The sequence below is a fragment of the Somniosus microcephalus genome, chromosome 3 (genome assembly GCF_052327205.1).
Source record: "Somniosus microcephalus isolate GS21.2 chromosome 3, FLI_Smic_1.0, whole genome shotgun sequence".
Lineage (NCBI taxonomy): Eukaryota > Metazoa > Chordata > Chondrichthyes > Squaliformes > Somniosidae > Somniosus > Somniosus microcephalus.
In genome coordinates this window covers 4,890,173-4,913,586 of record NC_140989.1, presented here as the reverse complement: position 1 = coordinate 4,913,586, position 23,414 = coordinate 4,890,173, and the positions used below count along the sequence as shown (strand labels likewise).

The following is a 23,414-nucleotide window of genomic DNA, read 5'->3' as shown; positions in this document are numbered from 1 at the left end:
ACTGTGAACTCTGTGCATACATCACTTCATGTGCATACGTCACTTCCTGTGTTTGGACTAGTATAAATACTAAACTGCTCAGTATGGTAAAAGGGCTTCACCTAGAGGCATGGTGAAGACCGCTCTTGTATATAGTTTAATTATAAGTTGCTTAAAGCTTACTTTAAAGTTCCTTGATGTGTGAGACTCTTTTGTTACATCAGTGGGTTTTGTGCACTGCTCCTGCGCTGCTGCCAATGCCGCTCTCTGCGGTCCTCGTGGCAATGGCAGCGCCTCGCGTTTTCCTGCGCGCCTCTCTCCCCCGTTGACGCTGCTCGGCCCTTGAACACCGGCTGCGCTCTGCTCTCTCTCGTCTCTCTCCCCGTTGACGCTGCTCGGTCCTGAACACCGGCTGCGCCCTGTGCGCTCTGCCCCCTCTCTCTCCCCCGTCGACGCTGCTCGGCCTTTTTCTGTGCCGCTCGGTCGGCTCTAGCCGCCGCTGTCCGGGAAGAGTCTGCGCAGTACCTGCTGCCAGCCCGTTTCGCTGGACCACGGTGACTGGAAAGCCAAGCCTGGCTCTCGACAGCCTCCCCTGCGATGCTCAAATCTCCGCTGGATGACTGGGCAGTTGCCCGTGGTCGACGCCCGTGTTTCTGGATTCGACCTCCTTCCACTGTTCTCCAGGAGCGAATCTCTGTGAGGTGATGCAGAGTTGCAGGTAGGTTCGAATCTGCGTCGTCGCCAATGTTAGATCCGTGTATCTTAATGTTGTGTCCTTCAATAATCAGACAAAGACTGCAGGGAATGATCAACAGGTGTTTACTGAATGAGGGTTCAAACTGCAACTGAATGTACAGATCACTACTCAGGGTTTATGTACAGGTGTGGTCACTGCCGGTACTACAGGATACAGGAGCTGTAAAAAGTAGTTCTCCCCCTTAAAGGTACATACATTACACACTGGGATTGTTGAATGTTCACTGGGATTGTTGACTGTACACTGGGATTGTTGACTGTTCACTGGGATTGCTGACTGTTCACTGGGATTTCAGACTGTTCACTGGGATTGCTGACTGTTCACTGGGATTGCTGACTGTTCACTGGGATTGCTGACTGTTCACTGGGATTGTTGTCTGTTCACTGGGATTGCTGACTGTTCACTGGGATTGTTGACTGTTCACTGGGATTGCTGACTGTTCACTGGGATTGCTGACTGTTCACTGGGATTGCTGACTGTTCACTGGGATTGTTGTCTGTTCACTGGGATTGTTGACTGTTCACTGGGATTGCTGACTGTTCACTGGGATTGTTGACTGTTCACTGGGATTGTTGACTGTTCACTGGGATTGTTGACTGTTCACTGGGATTGCTGACTGTTCACTGGGATTGCTGAATGTTCACTGGGATTGTTGACTGTTCACTGGGATTGTTGACTGTTCACTGGGAATGTTGACTGTTTACTGGGATTGCTGACTGTACACTGGGATTGTTGACTGTTCACTGGGATTGTTGTCTGTTCACTGAGATTGTTGTCTGTTCACTGGGATTGTTGACTGTTCACTGGGATTGTTGACTGTTCACTGGGATTGTTGACTGTTCACTGGGATTGTTGACTGTTCACTGGGATTGTTGTCTGTTCACTGGGATTGTTGACCTTTCACTGGGATTGTTGACTGTTCACTGGGATTGTTGTCTGTTCACTGGGATTGTTGACTGTTCACTGGGATTGTTGACTGTTCACTGGGATTGCTGACTGTTCACTGGGATTGTTGACTGTTCACTGGGATTGTTGACTGTTCACTGGGATTGTTGTCTGTTCACTGGGATTGTTGACTGTTCACTGGGATTGTTGACTGTTCACTGGGATTGCTGACTGTTCACTGGGATTGCTGACTGTTCACTGGGATTGCTGACTGTTCACTGGGATTGTTGACTGTTCACTGGGATTGTTGACTGTTCACTGGGATTGTTGACTGTACACTGTGTTAGATCCGTGTATCTTAATGTTGTGTCCTTCAATAATCAGACAAAGACTGCAGGGAACGATCAACAGGTGTTTACTGAATGTGGGTTCAAACTGCAACTGACTGTACAGATCACTACTCAGGGTTTATGTACAGGTGTGGTCCCTGCCGGTACTACAGGATACAGGAGCTGTAAAAAGTAGTTCTCCCCCTTAAAGGTACATACATTACAATTCCTCCCCTTTTAGATTAACAGTACCATAACACTCATTTAACAATTAAATATCAACTAATTACAATTAACACTTTTAACATGCAACATTAACTGAAAATAGTCTATTGATAAATTCAGTCTTTGGGGAGGCTTCCTGATTCTTTCTGGATAACGCCTTTCCCGAGTGTCTCGCTCTTGGTGCGGAGGTGATTCTAACACCCTGTCGTCAGTTGATTCATCAGCTTCCAATGCTATTGTTTCTGAGGTAGATGCGACCTGTGTGTCGGGTTCCTCACCAGGTACGTATGGCCGAGACATGGGGTTGACTCGTTCCTGTGACTCTAGGATCTGGTCAGCATGGCGTCTCACAATGTTCTCCCCAACATCCACTGTGTACATTAGTGGCCCCTGCCGTGTGCATATCGTTCCTGGTTGCCATTTCTCTGTTCGGTAGTCGCGGGCCAAGACTGGTTGCCCTACATTGAAGCTCCTTGTCGGCTTCTCATTGATGTGCTGGAATTGCTTACTCTCAACATCTCTTCGTACATTTGGTCTGTGCAAATCCAGACGAGATCTCAACCTTCGGTTAAAGAACATCATGGCCGGGGCCTGGTTGGTGACTGCATGTGTCGCATTTCTGTAGGCTAACAGGAAATTGTCCACTTTATGCTGCAGTGGAATGTCGTCATCGCACATGGCCTTTACTGCTTTTTTAAAGGTTTGTACGAACCTCTCAGCCAATCCATTTGTGGCTGGATGATACGGGGCGGATGTGTAATGCCTTACCCCATTCCTTTTCATAAACCTTCGAAACTCTTCGGACACAAACTGTGGTCCGTTATCAGAGCATATCTGCTCTGGCAAGCCGTTCCTGGCAAAAATGGTCCGTAGGACTGCAATAGTTTTCTCCGTGGTGGTGGAGGACATTTTGATCACCTCAGGCCATTTCGAGTGCGCATCCACGGCTATTAAAAACATTGAGTCCATGAATGGACCAGCAAAATCAATATGCACCCGTTGCCATGGAGATGAGGGCCACTCCCATGGGTGTAGAGGGGCATGTGGTGGTGCATTTTGGACCTTCTGGCATCCTGAGCAGCTCTTTGTCAGGTCCTCGATTTGCTGATCGATCCCCGGCCACCACACATAAGCCCTAGCAAGGCTTTTCATTTTCACCCCTCCCAGATGACCTTCGTGAAGCTCATTGAGCACTCTCTCCCTTAACTTGGGTGGAATTCCCACTCGGGATCCACATATCAAGATCCCCTGGCATACTGACAGCTGCTCTCTTCTGGATGAGAATACTGGCAACAGTGGGTTGCCATGTGCTGGCCATCCCTTCACCGTCAAATCATATACCCGAGACAGTGTCGGGTCATTTCAGGTCTCCTCTATACCAGCGTTAGTTACTGGCAAGCATTCAATTATAGTCGAATGAAATATTTCGACAGGATCCACTGCTGGTGCTTCCTCCGCAGTAGGCAGTGGCAGGCGGGATAGCCCATCAGCGTTTCCATGCTGTTTCGTGCCCTTATACTCGATTTCATATTGGTGCGCCCCTAGAAAAAGGGACCATCTTTGTAGCCGTTGCGCAGTCATCACCGGAACGCCCTTCTTTGGATTAAAGATGGAGACAAGTGGTTGGTGGTCAGTCAGCAAGGTGAACTTCTGCCCGTGCAGATTGTGATTGAACTTTTTCACTCCCCATACTAGGCTGAGGGCCTCCCTGTCAATCTGGGCGTAGTTACGCTCGGCTGAGGTTAGTGACCGAGACGCAAAGGCTACTGGCCTCTCTGAGCCGTCCGGGAATTTGTGCGACAGCACCGCTCCAATGCCATAGGGTGATGCATCACACGCCAACCGAATTGGTAGTGCTGGGTTGAAATGAGCCAACACCTCTTTTGATGTGATCAATGCTTTGCTCTACTGGAAAGCTCGTTTACATTCGTCACTCCACTTCCATGGTACCCCCGTTTGCAGTAGGGTGTTCAGTGGGTGTAGTACGGTAGACAAATTCGGCAAGAACTTATGGTAGTAGTTCACCAGCCCGAGGAACGACCTCAGTTCTGACACATTTTCCGGTGCTGGAGCCTTGACTACTGCCTCAATCTTTTCAGGGGACTTATGTAACCCCTCTTTATCAATAACGTGGCCACAATACGAGATCTGCTTCTGGAAAAACTCGCATTTGTGGCGATTAGCTCGGAGCCCATATTCCTTCAATCTAGTGAGCACCTGCTCCAGGTTGGCGAGGTGATCACTGTCATTTTTGCCCGTGACCAGGATGTCGTCCAAATAACACTGGGTTCCTGGAATCCCTTGCAGGACTTGTTCCATTGCCCGTTGCCAAATAGCCGGAGCTGATGCTACCCCGAACACCAGCCGGTTGTATTGGTAGAGACCTTTATGAGTGTTGATCGTGAGGTACTGTTTCGAGGCTTCTTCTACCTCCATTTGCAGGTACGCCTGGGCCAGATCAATCTTAGTGAAGCGTTTCCCTCCAGATAGCGAGGCGAAAATATCTTCAATCCGTGGAAGCGGATACTGTACAGTGTGAAGGACTGGGTTCACTGTCACCTTAAAGTCCCCACAGATGTGAACCTTCTTTGGTTCCCCAGGCGTATTACTCAACGACCTCTTCATTACAGGAACGATGGGTGTAGCCCACTCGCTCCAGTCCACTTTGGACAGTACTCCTGAACATTCCAAACCTTCCAGCTCTGCTTCGACTGCTGGGCGGATCGCATAAGGCCTTAAAAAACTTTGGGCTTGCATTTTCCTCTATTTTGATCGTCGCTGTTATGCCTTTTAGTGTTCCGAGTCCCTGCTGGAATTCTTGTGCGTCAGTTAGCATTTTTGACAGTCGTCCAGGTGTGACGTCGTCATCCTTTTTGGCATCTACAGTCAGTGCTTGTATGGAATGCCAATCTAGCTGTATCTTCCGGATCCATTCACGTCCTAGTAGTGGTGGTCCTCCATCTGGCAATACATATAGGTCCATTTTTGGTGTTTCCTTGCCGTTATATATAACGTTCACCCTTATTTTTCCTTTGGGGTAGACTTTTTGCCCCGTGTACGTCTTCAAGACAATCTTTGTATCTCTCAAGGGTATATGTGAGAATAGCCGCTTGTAGTCCCTTTGGTTTGCCGCTTGTAGTCCCTTTGGTTTATGACTGTTAGGGCTGATCCTGTGTCCAATTCCATTTTCACTTGGACTCCTGCTATCTTGAGCGTGACCCAGATAGTTTGGTGATCCTCCGTTTTGATCACATTATGTACTTTCAGACAACCCAGCTCCTTGCTTCCGGAGTCTGTATCACTCTTCTGTTCGTCTGAACTACTCTCCGTCACCTTATGTACCTTCTTGTACTTCTCCTGTGGAGATTTCTTGCTGCTGGTTTTCTTTCCCGACCTGCAGACTCTTGCTATGTGTCCTACTTTTCCACACTGTCTGCACACTTTGTCCTTGAACCAGAATCATTATGGTCGTGTGTTGTTCTGCCACAGCGATAGCACTTCACTGTTCCGTATGACATTTCATTTGTGCCATATTCTTGCGGTCTCCATTGTATCTCTGCAGCGCCCCGTGCGGCTGCTTCGTGTGATACTGCAATGCTGAAAGCCTTATCCAGCGTAAGATCCTTTTCTGATAGAAGCCGTTTCTGGGTTCCTTCACTTTGAAGCCCACACACAAACTTGTCCCTTAAAGTATCTGCTAGTCCCGTTCCAAACTGGCAGTGTTTCGATAGCTTGCGCAGTTCCGTTAAATACTCAGCATTACTTTCATCTTTATGCTGGTTCCTTTTGTGAAACTTAAATCTTTCTGCTATCAGCAGCGGTGTGGGGTTTAAGTGGTCCTGTAGGATTGACACTATGTTTTCAAAATCCTTTTCTACTGGCTTCTCTGGGGTTACTAGGTTTCGTAGTAAGCCATACGTTTTTGCACCCATTGAATTCAACAATACCAGCGCTTGTCATCTGGCACTTCATTCGCCTTGCAGTATACTTCTATGCGTTCGACATATGTCGTCCAATCTTCGACTTCATTGTCGAACGCTGTGATACTGCCACTCTTTGGCATTTTTGGGTGTGGTTCGACTGGCTTAAAATGGCGTCTCCTGCGCTTTCCTTTCTTCCCCGCTGCGGCTTAAAATGACGTCTCCCGCGCTTCCCTTTCTTCCCCGCTGCGGCTTAAAATGGCGTCTCCCGCGCTGCTGCCAATGCCGCTCTCGGTGGTCCTCGTGGCAATGGCAGCGCCTCGCGTTTTCCTGCGCGCCTCTCTCTCCCGTTGACACTGCTCGGCCTTTGAACACCGGCTGCGCTCTGCTCTCTCTCGTCTCTCTCCCCGTTGACGCCGCTCCGTCCTGAACACCGGCTGCGCCCTGTGCGCTCTGCCCTCTCTCTCTCCCCCGTCGACGCTCCTCGGCCTTTCTCTGTGCCGCTCGGTCGGCTCTAGCCACCGCTGTCCAGGAAGGGTCTGCGCAGTACCTGTTGCCAGCCCGTTTCGCTGGACCACTGTGACTGGATAGCCAAGCCTGGCTCTCGACAGCCTTCCCTGCGATGCTCCAATCTCCGCTGGATGACTGGGCGGTTGCCCGTGGTCGACGCCCGTTTTTCTGGACTCGACTTCCTTCCACTGTTCTCCAGGAGCGAATCCCTGGGAGGTGATGCAGAGTTGCAGGTAGGTTCGAATCTCCGTCGTTGCCAATGTTAGATCCGTGTATCTTAATGTTGTGTCCTTCAATAATCAGACAAAGACTGCAGGGAACGATCAACAGGTGTTTACTGAATGAGGGTTCAAACTGCAACTGAATGTACAGATCACTACTCAGGGTTCATGTACAGGTGTGGTCACTGCCGGTACTACAGGATACAGGAGCTGTAAAAAGTAGTTCTCCCCCTTAAAGGTACATACATTACACACTGGGATTGTTGAATGTTCACTGGGATTGTTGACTGTACACTGGGATTGTTGACCGTTCACTGGGATTGTTGACTGTTCACTGGGATTTCAGACTGTTCACTGGGATTGCTGACTGTTCACTGGGATTGCTGACTGTTCACTGGGATTGCTGACTGTTCACTGGGACTGTTGTCTGTTCACTGGGATTGCTGACTGTTCACTGGGATTGTTGACTGTTCACTGGGATTGTTGACTGTTCACTGGGATTGTTGACTGTTCACTGGGATTGTTGACTGTTCACTGGGATTGTTGACTGTTCACTGGGATTGTTGTCTGTTCACTGGGATTGTTCACTGGGATTGTTGACTGTTCACTGGGATTGTTGTCTGTTCTCTGGGATTGCTGACTGTTCACTGGGATTGTTGACTGTTCACTGGGATTGTTGTTTGTTCACTGGGATTGCTGACTGTTCACAGGGATTGTTGACTGTTCACTGGGATTGTTCTCTGTACACTGGGATTGTTGACTGTTCACTGGGATTGTTGACTGTTCACTGGGATTGTTCTCTGCTCACTGGGATTGCTGACTTTGACTGGGATTGTTGTCTGTTCACTGGGATTGTTGACTGTTCACTGGGATTGTTGACTGTTCACTGGGATTACTTACTGTTCATTGGGATTGCTGACTCTTCACTGGGATTGCTGACAGTTCACTGGGATTGCTGACTGTTCACTGGGATTGCTGACTGTTCACTGGGATTGCTGACTGTTCACTGGGATTGCTGACTGTTCACTGGGATTGCTGACTGTTCACTGGGATTGCTGACTGTTCACTGGGGTTGTTGTCTGTTCACTGGGATTGCTGACTGTTCACTGGGATTGCTGACTGTTCATTGGGATTGCTGACTCTTCACTGGGATTGCTGACTGTTCACTGGGATTGTTGACTGTTCACTGGGATTGCTGACTGTTCACTGGGATTGCTGACTGTTCACTGGGATTGCTGACTGTTCACTGGGATTGCTGACTGTTCACTTGGATTGCTGACTGTTCACTGGGATTGTTGACTGTTCACTGGGATTGCTGACTGTTCACTGGGATTGCTGACTGTTCACTGGGATTGTCATCTTTTCACTGGGATTGTTGACTGTTCACTGGGATTGTTGTCTGTTCACTGGGATTGTTCTCTCTACACTGGAATTGTTGACTGTTCACTGGGATTGTTGACTGTTCACTGGGATTGTTCTCTGCTCACTGGGATTGCTGACTGTTCACTGGGATTGCTGTCTGTTCACTGGAATTGCTGACTGTTCACTGGGATTGCTGACTGTTCACTGGGATTGTTGACTGTTCACTGGGATTGTTGACTGTTCACTGGGATTGCTGACCGTTCACTGGGATTGTTGACTGTTCACTGGGATTGTTGTCTGTTCACTGGGATTGTTGACTGTTCACTGGGATTGCTGACTATTCACTGGGATTGTTGTCTGTTCACTGGGATTGCTGACTGTTCACTGGGATTCTTGACTGTTTACTGGGATTGTTCACTGGGATTGCTGACTGTTCACTGGGATTGTTGACTGTTCACTGGGATTGTTCACTGGGATTGCTGACTGTTCACTGGGATTGTTGTCTGTTCACTGGGATTGCTGACTGTTCACTGGGATTGCTGACTGTTCACTGGGATTGCTGACTGTTCACTGGGAGTTTTGTCTGTTCACTGGGATTGTTGACTGTTCACTGGGATTGTTCTCTGTACACTGGGATTGCTGATTGTTCACTGGGATTGCTGATTGTTCACTGGGATTGTTGACTGTTCACTGGGATTGTTGTCTGTTCACTGGGATTGTTGTCTGTTCACTGGGATTGCTGACTGTTCACTGGGAGTTTTGTCTGTACACTGGGATTGTTGACTGTTCACTGGGATTGTTGACTGTTCGCTGGGATTGTTGACTGTTCGCTGGGATTGTTGACTGTTCACTGGGATTGTTGTCTGTTCACTGGGATTGTTGTCTGTTCACTGGGATTGTTGTCTGTTCACTGGGATTGTTGTCTGTTCACTGGGATTGTTGTCTGTTCACTGGGATTGCTGACTGTTCACTGGGATTGTTGTCTGTTCACTGGGATTGTTGTCTGTTCACTGGGATTGTTGTCTGTTCACTGGGATTGTTGTCTGTTCACTGGGATTGTTGTCTGTTCACTGGGATTGTTGTCTGTTCACTGGGATTGTTGACTGTTCACTGGGATTGTCGTCTGTACACTGGGATTGTTGACTGTTCACTGGGATTGTTGACTGTTCACTGGGATTGCTGACTGTTCACTGGGATTGTTGTCTGTTCACTGGGATTGTTGTCTGTTCACTGGGATTGTTGTCTGTTCACTGGGATTGTTGTCTGTTCACTGGGATTGTTGTCTGTTCACTGGCATTGTTGTCTGTTCACTGGGATTGTTGACTGTTCACTGGGATAGCTGACTGTTCACTGGGATTGTTGTCTGTTCACTGGGATTGTTGTCTGTTCACTGGGATTTTTGTCTGTTCACTGGGATTGTTGACTGTTCACTGGGATAGCTGACTGTTCACTGGGATTGTTGACTGTTCACTGGGATTGTTGACTGTTCACTGGGATTGTTGACTGCTCACTGGGATTGCTGACTGTTCACTGGGAATGTTGACTGTTCACTGGGATTGTTGACTGTTCACTGGGATTGCTGACTGTTCATAGAGTCATAGAGTTTTACAGCACAGAAAGAGGCCCTTCGGCCCATCGTGTCTGCGCCGCCCATCCATCCCTGTCCAGTCTAATCCCATTTTCCAGCATTTGGTCCATAGCCTTGTATGCAATGGCATTTCAAGTGCTCATCCAAATGCTTCTTGAATGTTGTGAGGGTTCCTGCCTCCACCACCCTTTCAGGCATTGAGTTCCACATTCCAACCACCCTCTGGGTGAAAAAGTTCCTCCTCAAATCCCCTCTAAATCTCCTGCCCCTTACCCTGAATCTATGCCCCCTTGTTATTGCCCCCCCCACTAAGGGGAAAAGTTCCTCTTTATCTACCCTATCTATGCCCCTCATTATTTTGTACACCTCAATCAGGTCCCCCCTCAGCCTTCTCTGCTCCAAGGAAAACAACTCCAGCCTGTCCAGCCTCTCTTCATAGCTGAGGCGCTCCATCCCAGGTAACATCCTGGTGAATCTTCTCTGCACCCTCTCCAAAGCAATCACATCCTTCCTATAGTGAGGCGACCAGAACTGCACACAGTACTCCAGCTGTGGCCTCACCAGCGTTTTGTACAGCTCCATCATAACCTCCCTGCTCTTATATTCTATGCCTCGGCTAATGAAGGCAAGTAACCCATCTGCCTTTTTAACCACCTTATCTACCTGCTCCGCTGCCTTCAGGGATCTATGTACATGTACACCAAGGTCCCTCTGACCCTCTGTACTTCCTAGGGTCCTACCACTCATTGTGTATTCCCTTGCCTTATTTGTCCGTCCAAAAAGCATCACCTCGCACTTTTCAGGGTTAAATTCCATTTGCCACTTTTCCGCCCATCTGACGAACCCGTTTATATCGTCCTGTAGCCGGAGGCTTTCCTCCTCGCAATTTACCACCCCACCAATTTTCGTGTCATCTGCGAACTTACTGATCATACCTTTTACATTCTCATCCAAATCATTTATGTAGATCACAAACAATAAGGGACCCAGCACCGATCCCTGAGGTACCCCACTGGACACAGGCTTCCAGTCACAAAAGCAACTTCGACCATCACCCTCTGCCTCCTGCCACTCAGCCAGTTTAGGATCCAACGCGCCAAGGCACCCTGGATCCCATGGGCTCTTACCTTCTTGACCAGTCTCCTATGCGGGACTTTGTCAAACGCTTTACTGAAGTCCATGTAAACCACATCCACAGCATTTCCCTCATCCACCCCACTAGTCACCCCCTCGAAAAATTCGATCAGATTTGTTAGACATGATTTACCCTTGACAAAGCCATGCTGACTATCCCCGATTAATCCTTGCCTCTCCAAGTGGAGATTAATTTTGTCCCTCAGAATTTTTTCCAATAATTTCCCCACCACAGATGTTAGACTCACTGGCCTGTAATTCCCTGGTTTATCCCTGCTACCCTTCTTGAATAATGGTACTACGTTAGCTGTTCTCCAGTCCTCTGGTACATCCCCTGTGGCCAGAGAGGTTCTGAAAATTAGTGTCAGAGCCCCTGCAATCTCCTCCCTTGCCTCCCACAGCAGCCTGGGATGCATCTCGTCCGGGCCTGGGGATTTATCCACTTTTTGGCCCGCTAAAACCGCTAGCACCTCCTCCCTCTCGATGCTAATATGTTCAAGTATGTCACAGTCCCCTTGCCCGATTTCTATGTCTGCATCGTCTTTCTCCATAGTGAACACAGATGCAAAAAATTCATTTAAAACCCCGCCTACATCCTCTGGCTCTACACACAGATTGCCACTTTGGTCCCTAATGGGCCCTACCCTTTCCCTGGTTATCCTCTTGCCCTTAATATACTTATAAAACATCTTAGGATTTTCCTTTATTTTGCTCGCCAGTGTTATTTCATGGCCCCTCCTCGCCCTCCTAATTTCTTTTTTAATTATGCCCCTGCACTTTTTATACTCCTCTAGGGCTTCTTCTGTCTTTAGTCTTTTGTAACTGCCAAAAGCCCCCCTTTTATTTCTAATGCATTTTTGTATATCCCTTGTCATCCAAGGTTCCCTTTGCTTGTTGGTCCCACCCTTGACCTTTACAGGAACATGTTGGCGTTGTACTCTCTCTATTTCCCTTCTGAAAGTCTCCCACTGTTTTGATGTGGATTTTCCTATAAGTAGCTGCTCCCAGTCCACTTTGGCCAGATCCTGCCTTATCATATTAAAATCGGCCTTCCCCCAATTTAGAACCCTTATTTCCGGGCCGCCTTTGTCTTTTTCGATGACCACCTTAAAACTCACCGAATTATGGTCACTGTCGCCAAAATGCTCTCCTACTGACACTTCCACCACTTGCCCGGCTACATTCCCCAGAATTAGGTCCAGTACCGCCTGGGATTGTTGACTGTTTACTGGGATTGTTGACTGTTCACTGGGATTGTTGTCTGTTCATTGGGATTGTTGACTGTTCACTGGGATTGTTGACTGTTCACTGGGATTGTTGACTGTTCACTGGGATTGTTGACTGTTCACTGGGAATGTTGACTGTTCACTGGGATTGTTGACTGTTCACTGGGATTGTTGACTGTTCACTGGGATTGCGGGCTGTTCACTGGGATTGTTGACTGTTCACTGGGATTGTTGACTGTTCACTGGGATTGTTGACTGTTCACTGGGATTGTTGACTGTTCACTGGGATTGTTGACTGTTCACTGGGATTGTTGTCTGTTCACTGGGATTGTTCACTGTTCACTGGGATTGTTGACTGTTCACTGGGATTGCGGACTGTTCACTGGGATTGTTGACTGTTCACTGGGATTGTTGACTGTTCACTGGGATTGTTGACTTCACTGGGATTGCTGACTGTTCACTGGGATTGCTGAATGTTCACTGGGATTGCTGACTGTTCACTGGGATAGCTGACTGTTCACTGGGATTGTTGTCTGTTCACTGGGATTGTTGACTGTTCACTGGGATTGCTGACTGTTCACTGGGATTGCTGACTGTTCACTGGGATTGCTGACTGTTCACTGGGATTGCGGACTGTTCACTGGGATTGTTGACTGTTCACTGGGATTGCTGACTGTTCACTGGGATTGCGGACTTCACTGGGATTGCTGACTGTTCACTGGGATTGCTGAATGTTCACTGGGATTGCTGACCGTTCACGGGGATAGCTGACTGTTCACTGGGATTGTTGTCTGTTCACTGGGATTGCTGACTGTTCACTGGGATTGCTGACTGTTCACTGGGATTGCTGACTGTTCACTGGGGTTGTTGTCTGTTCACTGGGATTGTTGACTGTTCACTGGGATTGTGGACTGTTCACTGGGATTGTTGACTGTTCACTGGGATTGCTGACTGTTCACTGGGATTGCTGACTGTTCACTGGGATTGCTGACTGTTCACTGGGATTGCTGACTGTTCACTGGGGTTGTTGTCTGTTCACTGGGATTGCTGACTGTTCACTGGGATTACTGACTGTTCATTGGGATTCCTGACTCTTCACTGGGATTGCTGACTCTTCACTGGGATTGCTGACTCTTCACTGGGATTGCTGACTGTTCACTGGGATTGCTGACTGTTCACTGGGATTGCTGAATGTTCACTGGGATTGCTGACCGTTCACGGGGATAGCTGACTGTTCACTGGGATTGTTGTCTGTTCACTGGGATTGTTGTCTGTTCACTGGGATTGCTGACTGTTCACTGGGATTGCTGACTGTTCACTGGGATTGCTGACTGTTCACTGGGGTTGTTGTCTGTTCACTGGGATTGTTGACTGTTCACTGGGATTGTGGACTGTTCACTGGGATTGTTGACTGTTCACTGGGATTGCTGACTGTTCACTGGGATTGCTGACTGTTCACTGGGATTGCTGACTGTTCACTGGGGTTGTTGTCTGTTCACTGGGATTGCTGACTGTTCACTGGGATTACTGGCTGTTCATTGGGATTCCTGACTCTTCACTGGGATTGCTGACTCTTCACTGGGATTGCTGACTGTTCACTGGGATTTCTGACTGTTCACTGGGATAGCTGACTGTTCACTGGGGTTGTTGTCTGTTCACTGGGATTGCTGACTGTTCACTGGGATTGCTGACTGTTCACTGGGATTGCTGACTGTTCACTGGGATTGCTGACTGTTCACTGGGGTTGTTGTCTGTTCACTGGGATTGCTGACTGTTCACTGGGATTGTTGTCTTTTCACTGGGATTGTTGACTGTTCACTGGGATTGTTGTCTGTTCACTGGGATTGTTCTCTCTACACTGGAATTGTTGACTGTTCACTGGGATTGTTGACTGTTCACTGGGATTGTTCTCTGCTCACTGGGATTGCTGACTGTTCACTGGGATTGCTGTCTGTTCACTGGAATTGCTGACTGTTCACTGGGATTGCTGACTGTTCACTGGGATTGTTGACTGTTCACTGGGATTGTTGTGTTTTCACTGGGATTGTTGACTGTTCACTGGGATTGCTGACTATTCACTGGGATTGTTGTCTGTTCACTGGGATTGCTGACTGTTCACTGGGATTGTTGACTGTTTACTGGGATTGTTCACTGGGATTGCTGACTGTTCACTGGGATTGTTCACTGGGATTGCTGACTGTTCACTGGGATTGTTGTCTGTTCACTGGGATTGCTGACTGTTCACTGGGATTACTGACTGTTCACTGGGATTGCTGACTGTTCACTGGGAGTTTTGTCTGCACACTGGGATTGTTGACTGTTCACTGGGATTGTTCTCTGTACACTGGGATTGCTGATTGTTCACTGGGATTGTTGACTGTTCACTGGGATTGTTGTCTGTTCACTGGGATTGTTGTCTGTTCACTGGGATTGCTGACTGTTCACTGGGATTGTTGACTGTTCACTGGGATAGCTGACTGTTCACTGGGATTGTTGTCTGTTCACTGGGATTTTTGTCTGTTCACTGGGATTGTTGACTGTTCACTGGGATAGCTGACTGTTCACTGGGATTGTTGACTGTTCACTGGGATTGTTGACTGTTCACTGGGATTGTTGACTGTTCACTGGGATTGCTGACTGTTCACTGGGATTGCTGACTGTTCACTGGGAATGTTGACTGTTCACTGGGATTGTTGACTGTTCACTGGGATTGCTGACTGTTCACTGGGATTGTTCACTGTTTACTGGGATTGTTGTCTGTTCACTGGGATTGTTGTCTGTTCACTGGGATTGTTGACTGTTCACTGGGATTGTTGTCTGTTCATTGGAATTGTTGACTGTTCACTGGGATTGCTGACTGTTCACTGGGATTGTTGTCTGTTCACTGGGATTGCTGACTGTTCACTGGGATTGTTGTCTGTTCACTGGGATTGCTGACTGTTCACTGGGATTGCTGACTGTTCACTGGGATTGCTGACTGTTCACTGGGATTGCTGACTGTTCACTGGGATTGCTGACTGTTCACTGGGGTTGTTGTCTGTTCACTGGGATTGCTGACTATTCACTGGGATTATTGACTGTTCATTGGGATTCCTGACTCTTCACTGGGATTGCTGACTCTTCACTGGGATTGCTGACTCTTCACTGGGATTGCTGACTGTTCACTGGGATTGCTGACTGTTCACTGGGATAGCTGACTGTTCACTGGGGTTGTTGTCTGTTCACTGGGATTGCTGACTGTTCACTGGGATTGCTGACTGTTCACTGGGATTGCTGACTGTTCACTGGGATTGCTGACTGTTCACTGGGGTTGTTGTCTGTTCACTGGGATTGCTGACTGTTCACTGGGATTGCTGACTGTTCACTGGGATTGTTGTCTTTTCACTGGGATTGTTGACTGTTCACTGGGATTGTTGTCTGTTCACTGGGATTGTTCTCTCTACACTGGAATTGTTGACTGTTCACTGGGATTGTTGACTGTTCACTGGGATTGTTCTCTGCTCACTGGGATTGCTGACTGTTCACTGGGATTGCTGTCTGTTCACTGGAATTGCTGACTGTTCACTGGGATTGCTGACTGTTCACTGGGATTGTTGACTGTTCACTGGGATTGTTGTGTTTTCACTGGGATTGTTGACTGTTCACTGGGATTGCTGACTATTCACTGGGATTGTTGTCTGTTCACTGGGATTGCTGACTGTTCACTGGGATTGTTGACTGTTTACTGGGATTGTTCACTGGGATTGTTGACTGTTCACTGGGATTGTTCACTGGGATTGCTGACTGTTCACTGGGATTGTTGTCTGTTCACTGGGATTGCTGACTGTTCACTGGGATTACTGACTGTTCACTGGGATTGCTGACTGTTCACTGGGAGTTTTGTCTGTACACTGGGATTGTTGACTGTTCACTGGGATTGTTCTCTGTACACTGGGATTGCTGATTGTTCACTGGGATTGTTGACTGTTCACTGGGATTGTTGTCTGTTCACTGGGATTGTTGTCTGTTCACTGGGATTGCTGACTGTTCACTGGGATTGTTGACTGTTCACTGGGATAGCTGACTGTTCACTGGGATTGTTGTCTGTTCACTGGGATTTTTGTCTGTTCACTGGGATTGTTGACTGTTCACTGGGATAGCTGACTGTTCACTGGGATTGTTGACTGTTCACTGGGATTGTTGACTGTTCACTGGGATTGTTGACTGTTCACTGGGATTGCTGACTGTTCACTGGGATTGCTGACTGTTCACTGGGAATGTTGACTGTTCACTGGGATTGTTGACTGTTCACTGGGATTGCTGACTGTTCACTGGGATTGTTCACTGTTTACTGGGATTGTTGTCTGTTCACTGGGATTGTTGTCTGTTCACTGGGATTGTTGACTGTTCACTGGGATTGTTGTCTGTTCATTGGAATTGTTGACTGTTCACTGGGATTGCTGACTGTTCACTGGGATTGTTGTCTGTTCACTGGGATTGCTGACTGTTCACTGGGATTGTTGTCTGTTCACTGGGATTGCTGACTGTTCACTGGGATTGCTGACTGTTCACTGGGATTGCTGACTGTTCACTGGGATTGCTGACTGTTCACTGGGATTGCTGACTGTTCACTGGGGTTGTTGTCTGTTCACTGGGATTGCTGACTATTCACTGGGATTATTGACTGTTCATTGGGATTCCTGACTCTTCACTGGGATTGCTGACTCTTCACTGGGATTGCTGACTCTTCACTGGGATTGCTGACTGTTCACTGGGATTGCTGACTGTTCACTGGGATAGCTGACTGTTCACTGGGGTTGTTGTCTGTTCACTGGGATTGCTGACTGTTCACTGGGATTGCTGACTGTTCACTGGGATTGCTGACTGTTCACTGGGATTGCTGACTGTTCACTGGGGTTGTTGTCTGTTCACTGGGATTGCTGACTGTTCACTGGGATTGCTGACTGTTCACTGGGATTGTTGTCTTTTCACTGGGATTGTTGACTGTTCACTGGGATTGTTGTCTGTTCACTGGGATTGTTCTCTCTACACTGGAATTGTTGACTGTTCACTGGGATTGTTGACTGTTCACTGGGATTGTTCTCTGCTCACTGGGATTGCTGACTGTTCACTGGGATTGCTGTCTGTTCACTGGAATTGCTGACTGTTCACTGGGATTGCTGACTGTTCACTGGGATTGTTGACTGTTCACTGGGATTGTTGTGTTTTCACTGGGATTGTTGACTGTTCACTGGGATTGCTGACTATTCACTGGGATTGTTGTCTGTTCACTGGGATTGCTGACTGTTCACTGGGATTGTTGACTGTTTACTGGGATTGTTCACTGGGATTGTTGACTGTTCACTGGGATTGTTCACTGGGATTGCTGACTGTTCACTGGGATTGTTGTCTGTTCACTGGGATTGCTGACTGTTCACTGGGATTACTGACTGTTCACTGGGATTGCTGACTGTTCACTGGGAGTTTTGTCTGTACACTGGGATTGTTGACTGTTCACTGGGATTGTTCTCTGTACACTGGGATTGCTGATTGTTCACTGGGATTGTTGACTGTTCACTGGGATTGTTGTCTGTTCACTGGGATTGTTGTCTGTTCACTGGGATTGCTGACTGTTCACTGGGATTGTTGACTGTTCACTGGGATAGCTGACTGTTCACTGGGATTGTTGTCTGTTCACTGGGATTTTTGTCTGTTCACTGGGATTGTTGACTGTTCACTGGGATAGCTGACTGTTCACTGGGATTGTTGACTGTTCACTGGGATTGTTGACTGTTCACTGGGATTGTTGACTGTTCACTGGGATTGCTGACTGTTCACTGGGATTGCTGACTGTTCACTGGGAATGTTGACTGTTCACTGGGATTGTTGACTGTTCACTGGGATTGTTGACTGTTTACTGGGATTGTTGTCTGTTCACTGGGATTGTTGTCTGTTCACTGGGATTGTTGACTGTTCACTGGGATTGTTGTCTGTTCATTGGGATTGTTGACTGTTCACTGGGATTGCTGACTGTTCACTGGGATTGTTGTCTGTTCACTGGGATTGCTGACTGTTCACTGGGATTGCTGACTGTTCACTGGGATTGCTGACTGTTCACTGGGATTGCTGACTGTTCACTGGGATTGTTGTCTGTTCACTGGGATTGCTGACTGTTCACTGGGATTGTTGACTGTTCACTGGGATTGCTGACTGTTCACTGGGATTGCGGACTGTTCACTGGGAATGCTGACTGTTCACTGGGATTGCTGACTTCACTGGGATTGTTGTTTGTTCACTGGGATTGCTGACTGTTCACTGGGATTGTTGACTGTTCACTGGGATTGTTGTCTGTTCACTGGGATTGCTGAATGTTCACTGGGATTGTTGACTGTTCACTGGGCTTGCTGACTGTTCACTGGGATTGCTGACTGTTCACTGGGATTGCTGACTGTTCACTGGGGTTGTAGTCTGTTCACTGGGATTGCTGACTCTTCACTGGGATTGCTGACTGTTCACTGGGATTGCTGACTGTTCACTGGGATTGCTGACTGTTCACTGGGATTGCTGACTGTTCACTGGGATTGCTGACTGTTCACTGGGATTGCTGACTGTTCACTGGGATTGCTGACTGTTCACTGGGATTGTTGACTGTTCACTGGGATTGCTGACTGTTCACTGGGGTTGTTGTCTGTTCACTGGGATTGCTGACTTTTCACTGAGATTGCTGACTGTTCACTTGGATTGCTGACTGTTCACTGGGATTGCTGACTGTTCACTGGGATTGCTGACTGTTCACTGGGATTGCTGACTGTTCACTGGGATTGCTGACTGATCACTGGGATTGTTGTCTTTTCACTGGGATTGTTGACTGTTCACTGGGATTGTTGTCTGTTCACTGGGATTTTTCTCTCCACACTGGAATTGTTGACTGTTCACTGGGATTGTTCTCTGCTCACTGGGATTGCTGACTGTTCACTGGGATTGCTGTCTGTTCACTGGAATTGCTGACTGTTCACTGGGATTGCTGACTGTTCACTGGGACTGCTGACTGTTCACTGGGATTGTTGACTGTTCACTGGGATTGTTGTCTGTTCACTGGGATTGTTGACTGCTCACTGGGATTGCTGACTATTCACTGGGATTGTTGTCTGTTCACTGGGATTGCTGACTGTTCACTGGTATTGTTGACTGTTTACTGGGATTGTTCACTGGGATTGCTGACTGTTCACTGGGATTGTTGACTGTTCACTGGGATTGTTCAATGGGATTGCTGACTGTTCACTGGGATTGTTGTCTGTTCACTGGGATTGCTGACTGTTCACTGGGATTGCTGACTGTTCACTGGGATTGCTGACTGTTCACTGGGAGTTTTGTCTGTACACTGGGATTGTTGACTGTTCACTGGGATTGTTCTCTGTACACTGGGATTGCTGATTGTTCACTGGGATTGCTGATTGTTCACTGGGATTGTTGTCTGTTCACTGGGATTGTTGTCTGTTCACTGGGATTGCTGACTGTTCACTGGGAGTTTTGTCTGTACACTGGGATTGTTGACTGTTCACTGGGATTGTTGACTGTTCGCTGGGATTGTTGACTGTTCGCTGGGATTGTTGACTGTTCACTGGGATTGTTGTCTGTTCACTGGGATTGTTGTCTGTTCACTGGGATTGTTGTCTGTTCACTGGGATTGTTGTCTGTTCACTGGGATTGCTGACTGTTCACTGGGATTGTTGTATGTTCACTGGGATTGTTGTCTGTTCACTGGGATTGTTGTCTGTTCACTGGGATTGTTGTCTGCTCACTGGGATTGTTGTCTGTTCACTGGGATTGTTGTCTGTTCACTGGTATTGTTGTCTGTTCACTGGGATTGTTGACTGTTCACTGGGATTGTCATCTGTACACTGGGATTGTTGACTGTTCACTGGGATTGTTGACTGTTCACTGGGATTGCTGACTGTTCACTGGGATTGTTGTCTGTTCACTGGGATTGTTGTCTGTTCACTGGGATTGTTGTCTGTTCACTGGGATTGTTGTCTGTTCACTGGGATTGTTGTCTGTTCACTGGGATTGTTGTCTGTTCACTGGGATTGTTGTCTGTTCACTGGGATTGTTGACTGTTCACTGGGATAGCTGACTGTTCACTGAGATTGTTGACTGGTCACTGGGATTGTTGACTGTTCACTGGGATTGTTGACTGTTCACTGGGATTGCTGACTGTTCACTGGGATTGCTGACTGTTCACTGGGAATGTTGACTGTTCACTGGGATTGTTGACTGTTCACTGCGATTGCTGACTGTTCACTGGGATTGCTGACTGTTTACTGGGATTGTTGTCTGTTCACTGGGATTGTTGTCTGTTCACTGGGATTGTTGACTGTTCACTGGGATTGTTGTCTGTTCATTGGGATTGTTGACTGTTCACTGCGATTGTTGACTGTTCACTGGGATTGCTGACTTCAGTGGGATTGCGGACTGTTCACTGGGAATGTTCACTGTTCACTGGGATTGCTGACTGTTCACTGGGATTGCTGAATGTTCACTGGCATTGTTGAATGTTCTCTGGGATTGTTGACTGTTGACTGGGATTGCTGAATATTCACTGGGATTGTTGACTGTTCACTGGGATTGCTGAATATTCACTGGGATTGTTGACTGTTCACTGGGATTGTTGACTGTTCACTGGGATTGTTGACTGTTCACTGGGATTGCTGACTGTTCACTGGGATTGTCTGTTCACTGGGATTGTTGACTGTTCACTGGGATTGTTGACTGTTCACTGGGATTGTTGACTGTTCACTGGGATTGCTGAATGTTCACTGGGATTGTTGACTGTTCACTGGGATTGTTGACTGTTCACTGGGATTGTTGACTGTTCACTGGGATTGTTGACTGTTCACTGGGATTGTTGACTGTTCACTGGGATTGTTGACTGTTCACTGGGATTGTTGACTGTTCACTGCGATTGTTGACTGTTCACTGGGATTGTTGACTGTTCACTGGGATTGCTGACTGTACACTGGGATTGCTGACTGTTCACTGGGATTGCGGGCTGTTGACTGGGATTGTTGACTGTTCACTGGGATTGTTGACTGTTCACTGGGATTGTTGACTGTTCACTGGGATTGTTGACTGTTCACTGGGATAGCTGACTGTTCACTGGGATTGTTGTCTGTTCACTGGGATTGTTGACTGTTCACTGGGATTGTTGACTGTTCACTGGGATTGTGGACTGTTCACTGGGATTGTTGACTGTTCACTGGGATTGTTGACTGTTCACTGGGATTGTTGACTTCACTGGGATTGCTGACTGTTCACTGGGATTGCTGAATGTTCACTGGGATTGCTGACTGTTCACTGGGATAGCTGACTGTTCACTGGGATTGTTGCCTGTTCACTGGGATTGTTGACTGTTCACTGGGATTGCTGACTGTTCACTGGGATTGCTGACTGTTCACTGGGATTGCTGACTGTTCACTGGGATTGTTGACTGTTCACTGGGATTGCTGACTGTTCACTGGGATTGCGGACTTCACTGGGATTGCTGACTGTTCACTGGGATTGCTGAATGTTCACTGGGATTGCTGACTGTTCACTGGGATAGCTGACTGTTCACTGGGATTGTTGTCTGTTCACTGGGATTGTTGACTGTTCACTGGGATTGCTGACTGTTCACTGGGATTGCTGACTGTTCACTGGGATTGTTGTCTGTTCACTGGGATTGTTGTCTGTTCACTGGGATTGTTGTCTGTTCACTGGGATTGTTGTCTGTTCACTGGGATTGTTGACTTCACTGGGATTGTCGTCTGTGCACTGGGATTGTCGACTGTTCACTGGGATTGTTGACTGTTCACTGGGATTGTTGACTGTTCACTGGGATTGCTGACTGTTCACTGGGATTGTTGTCTGTTCACTGGGATTGCTGACTGTTCACCGGGATTGTTGTCTGTTCACTGGGATTGTTGTCTGTTCACTGGGATTGTTGACTGTTCACTGGGATTGTTGTCTGTTCACTGGGATTGCTGACTGTTCACTGGGATTGCTGACTGTTCACTGGGATTGCAGACTTCACTGGGATTGTTGTCTGTTCACTGGGATTGTTGTCTGTTCACTGGGATTGTTGTCTGTTCACTGGGATTGTTGGCTGTTCACTGGGTTTATTGACTGTTCATTGGGATTGTTGGCTGTTCACTGGGATTGTTGTCTGTTCATTGGGTTTATTGACTGTTCATTGGGATTGTTGTCTGTTCACTGGGAATGTTGTCTGTTCACTGGGAATGTTGTCTGTTCACTGGGATTGTTGTCTGTTCACTGGGTTTATTGACTGTTCATTGGGATTGTTGTCTGTTCACTGAGATTGTTGATGCTGTGACTGTTCCTCAATTCCTTTTACTTGAATTTTCTCCTTTTCCTTTAGGCGCTTTTGCCAACACTTTACCTGCCTATCAGAGGTCAGAGGTCATGTTGTTTATCATGGGAAAAGTTCCGCTTCCTGCAGTTCATCAGGCTTTAGACGTCGGAAAAGCAGGGTGAGCAAATCTACTGCTGCACTGTGTCGCTTTTGGTTACACCCTCCTCTCCCCATCAAAGCATGCTCTCCAGAGTGAGCAAATCTCTCCATCCACTAACTCACTAGCTGGACCATACCTGCTTTTCTAGGTGTTTGGTTAGTTTCTGAATCTGAGGCTTTGGAAAAGGGTCAAGATGGTTAGTGTGTGGAGCGGATCTGGCCTGGCAGTGGGAGGCAGCTGGTGCTGAATGGGTGGAGCTGTGGGAGGGGGAGGGACACAGCGAGCTGTCTGCCCTGCTGTTCATACTTTTGAGAAGTGACTTGTTGGAGTCCATATTACTTGCTATAATATCCGTACATTATTTGGTGACACCAGCCATGTAGGGTAGACTGAGGTGGGCAGAGTTGGTGCGGACTCGGAGGGTGTGAGGCTTTCAATGTAGGTTGGTGCTGTGTCTGTGAGGTTATTGTGGCAGTTTCTGCCCACATTACCTGAATATATTTAAGAGCAATCTAAGAGCTACTCCATCCTGGGCTGAACTATTCCTGCACAGCATTTCTCGAAAAAAAGAAAGGAACTGACCACAGCAGCGGTGGCAGTGACACAATCCCAGTGTCGCCACTCAAAATGAAGTCCCAGTGTGGGCCGGCCGGCGGGAGCGGGGAGGGTTCAGGCTGGGTACCCGCTTTACCCCGTCCAGTTTTACGCTTCACTGACTCGCCGCCGGGCGACTCAGTTAAAATCAGGGATTTAGCATTGAAAGACTCGCTCTCCACCAGTCCTGGCCAGCA

General features: G+C 47.8%; 1 protein-coding gene across 1 annotated transcript in view; it reads left to right on the top strand.

Annotated features, from left to right (window-relative positions):
• Positions 1 to 23,414, top strand: part of LOC147120802 (protein EFR3 homolog B-like) — a 181,720-nt gene that overhangs the window by 46,241 nt on the left and 112,065 nt on the right. The window contains exon 8 of the mRNA XM_085978777.1: positions 22,530 to 22,641. Coding sequence (XP_085834903.1) covers positions 22,530 to 22,641 — 112 coding nt within the window. The remainder of the gene's footprint in view (positions 1 to 22,529; positions 22,642 to 23,414) is intronic.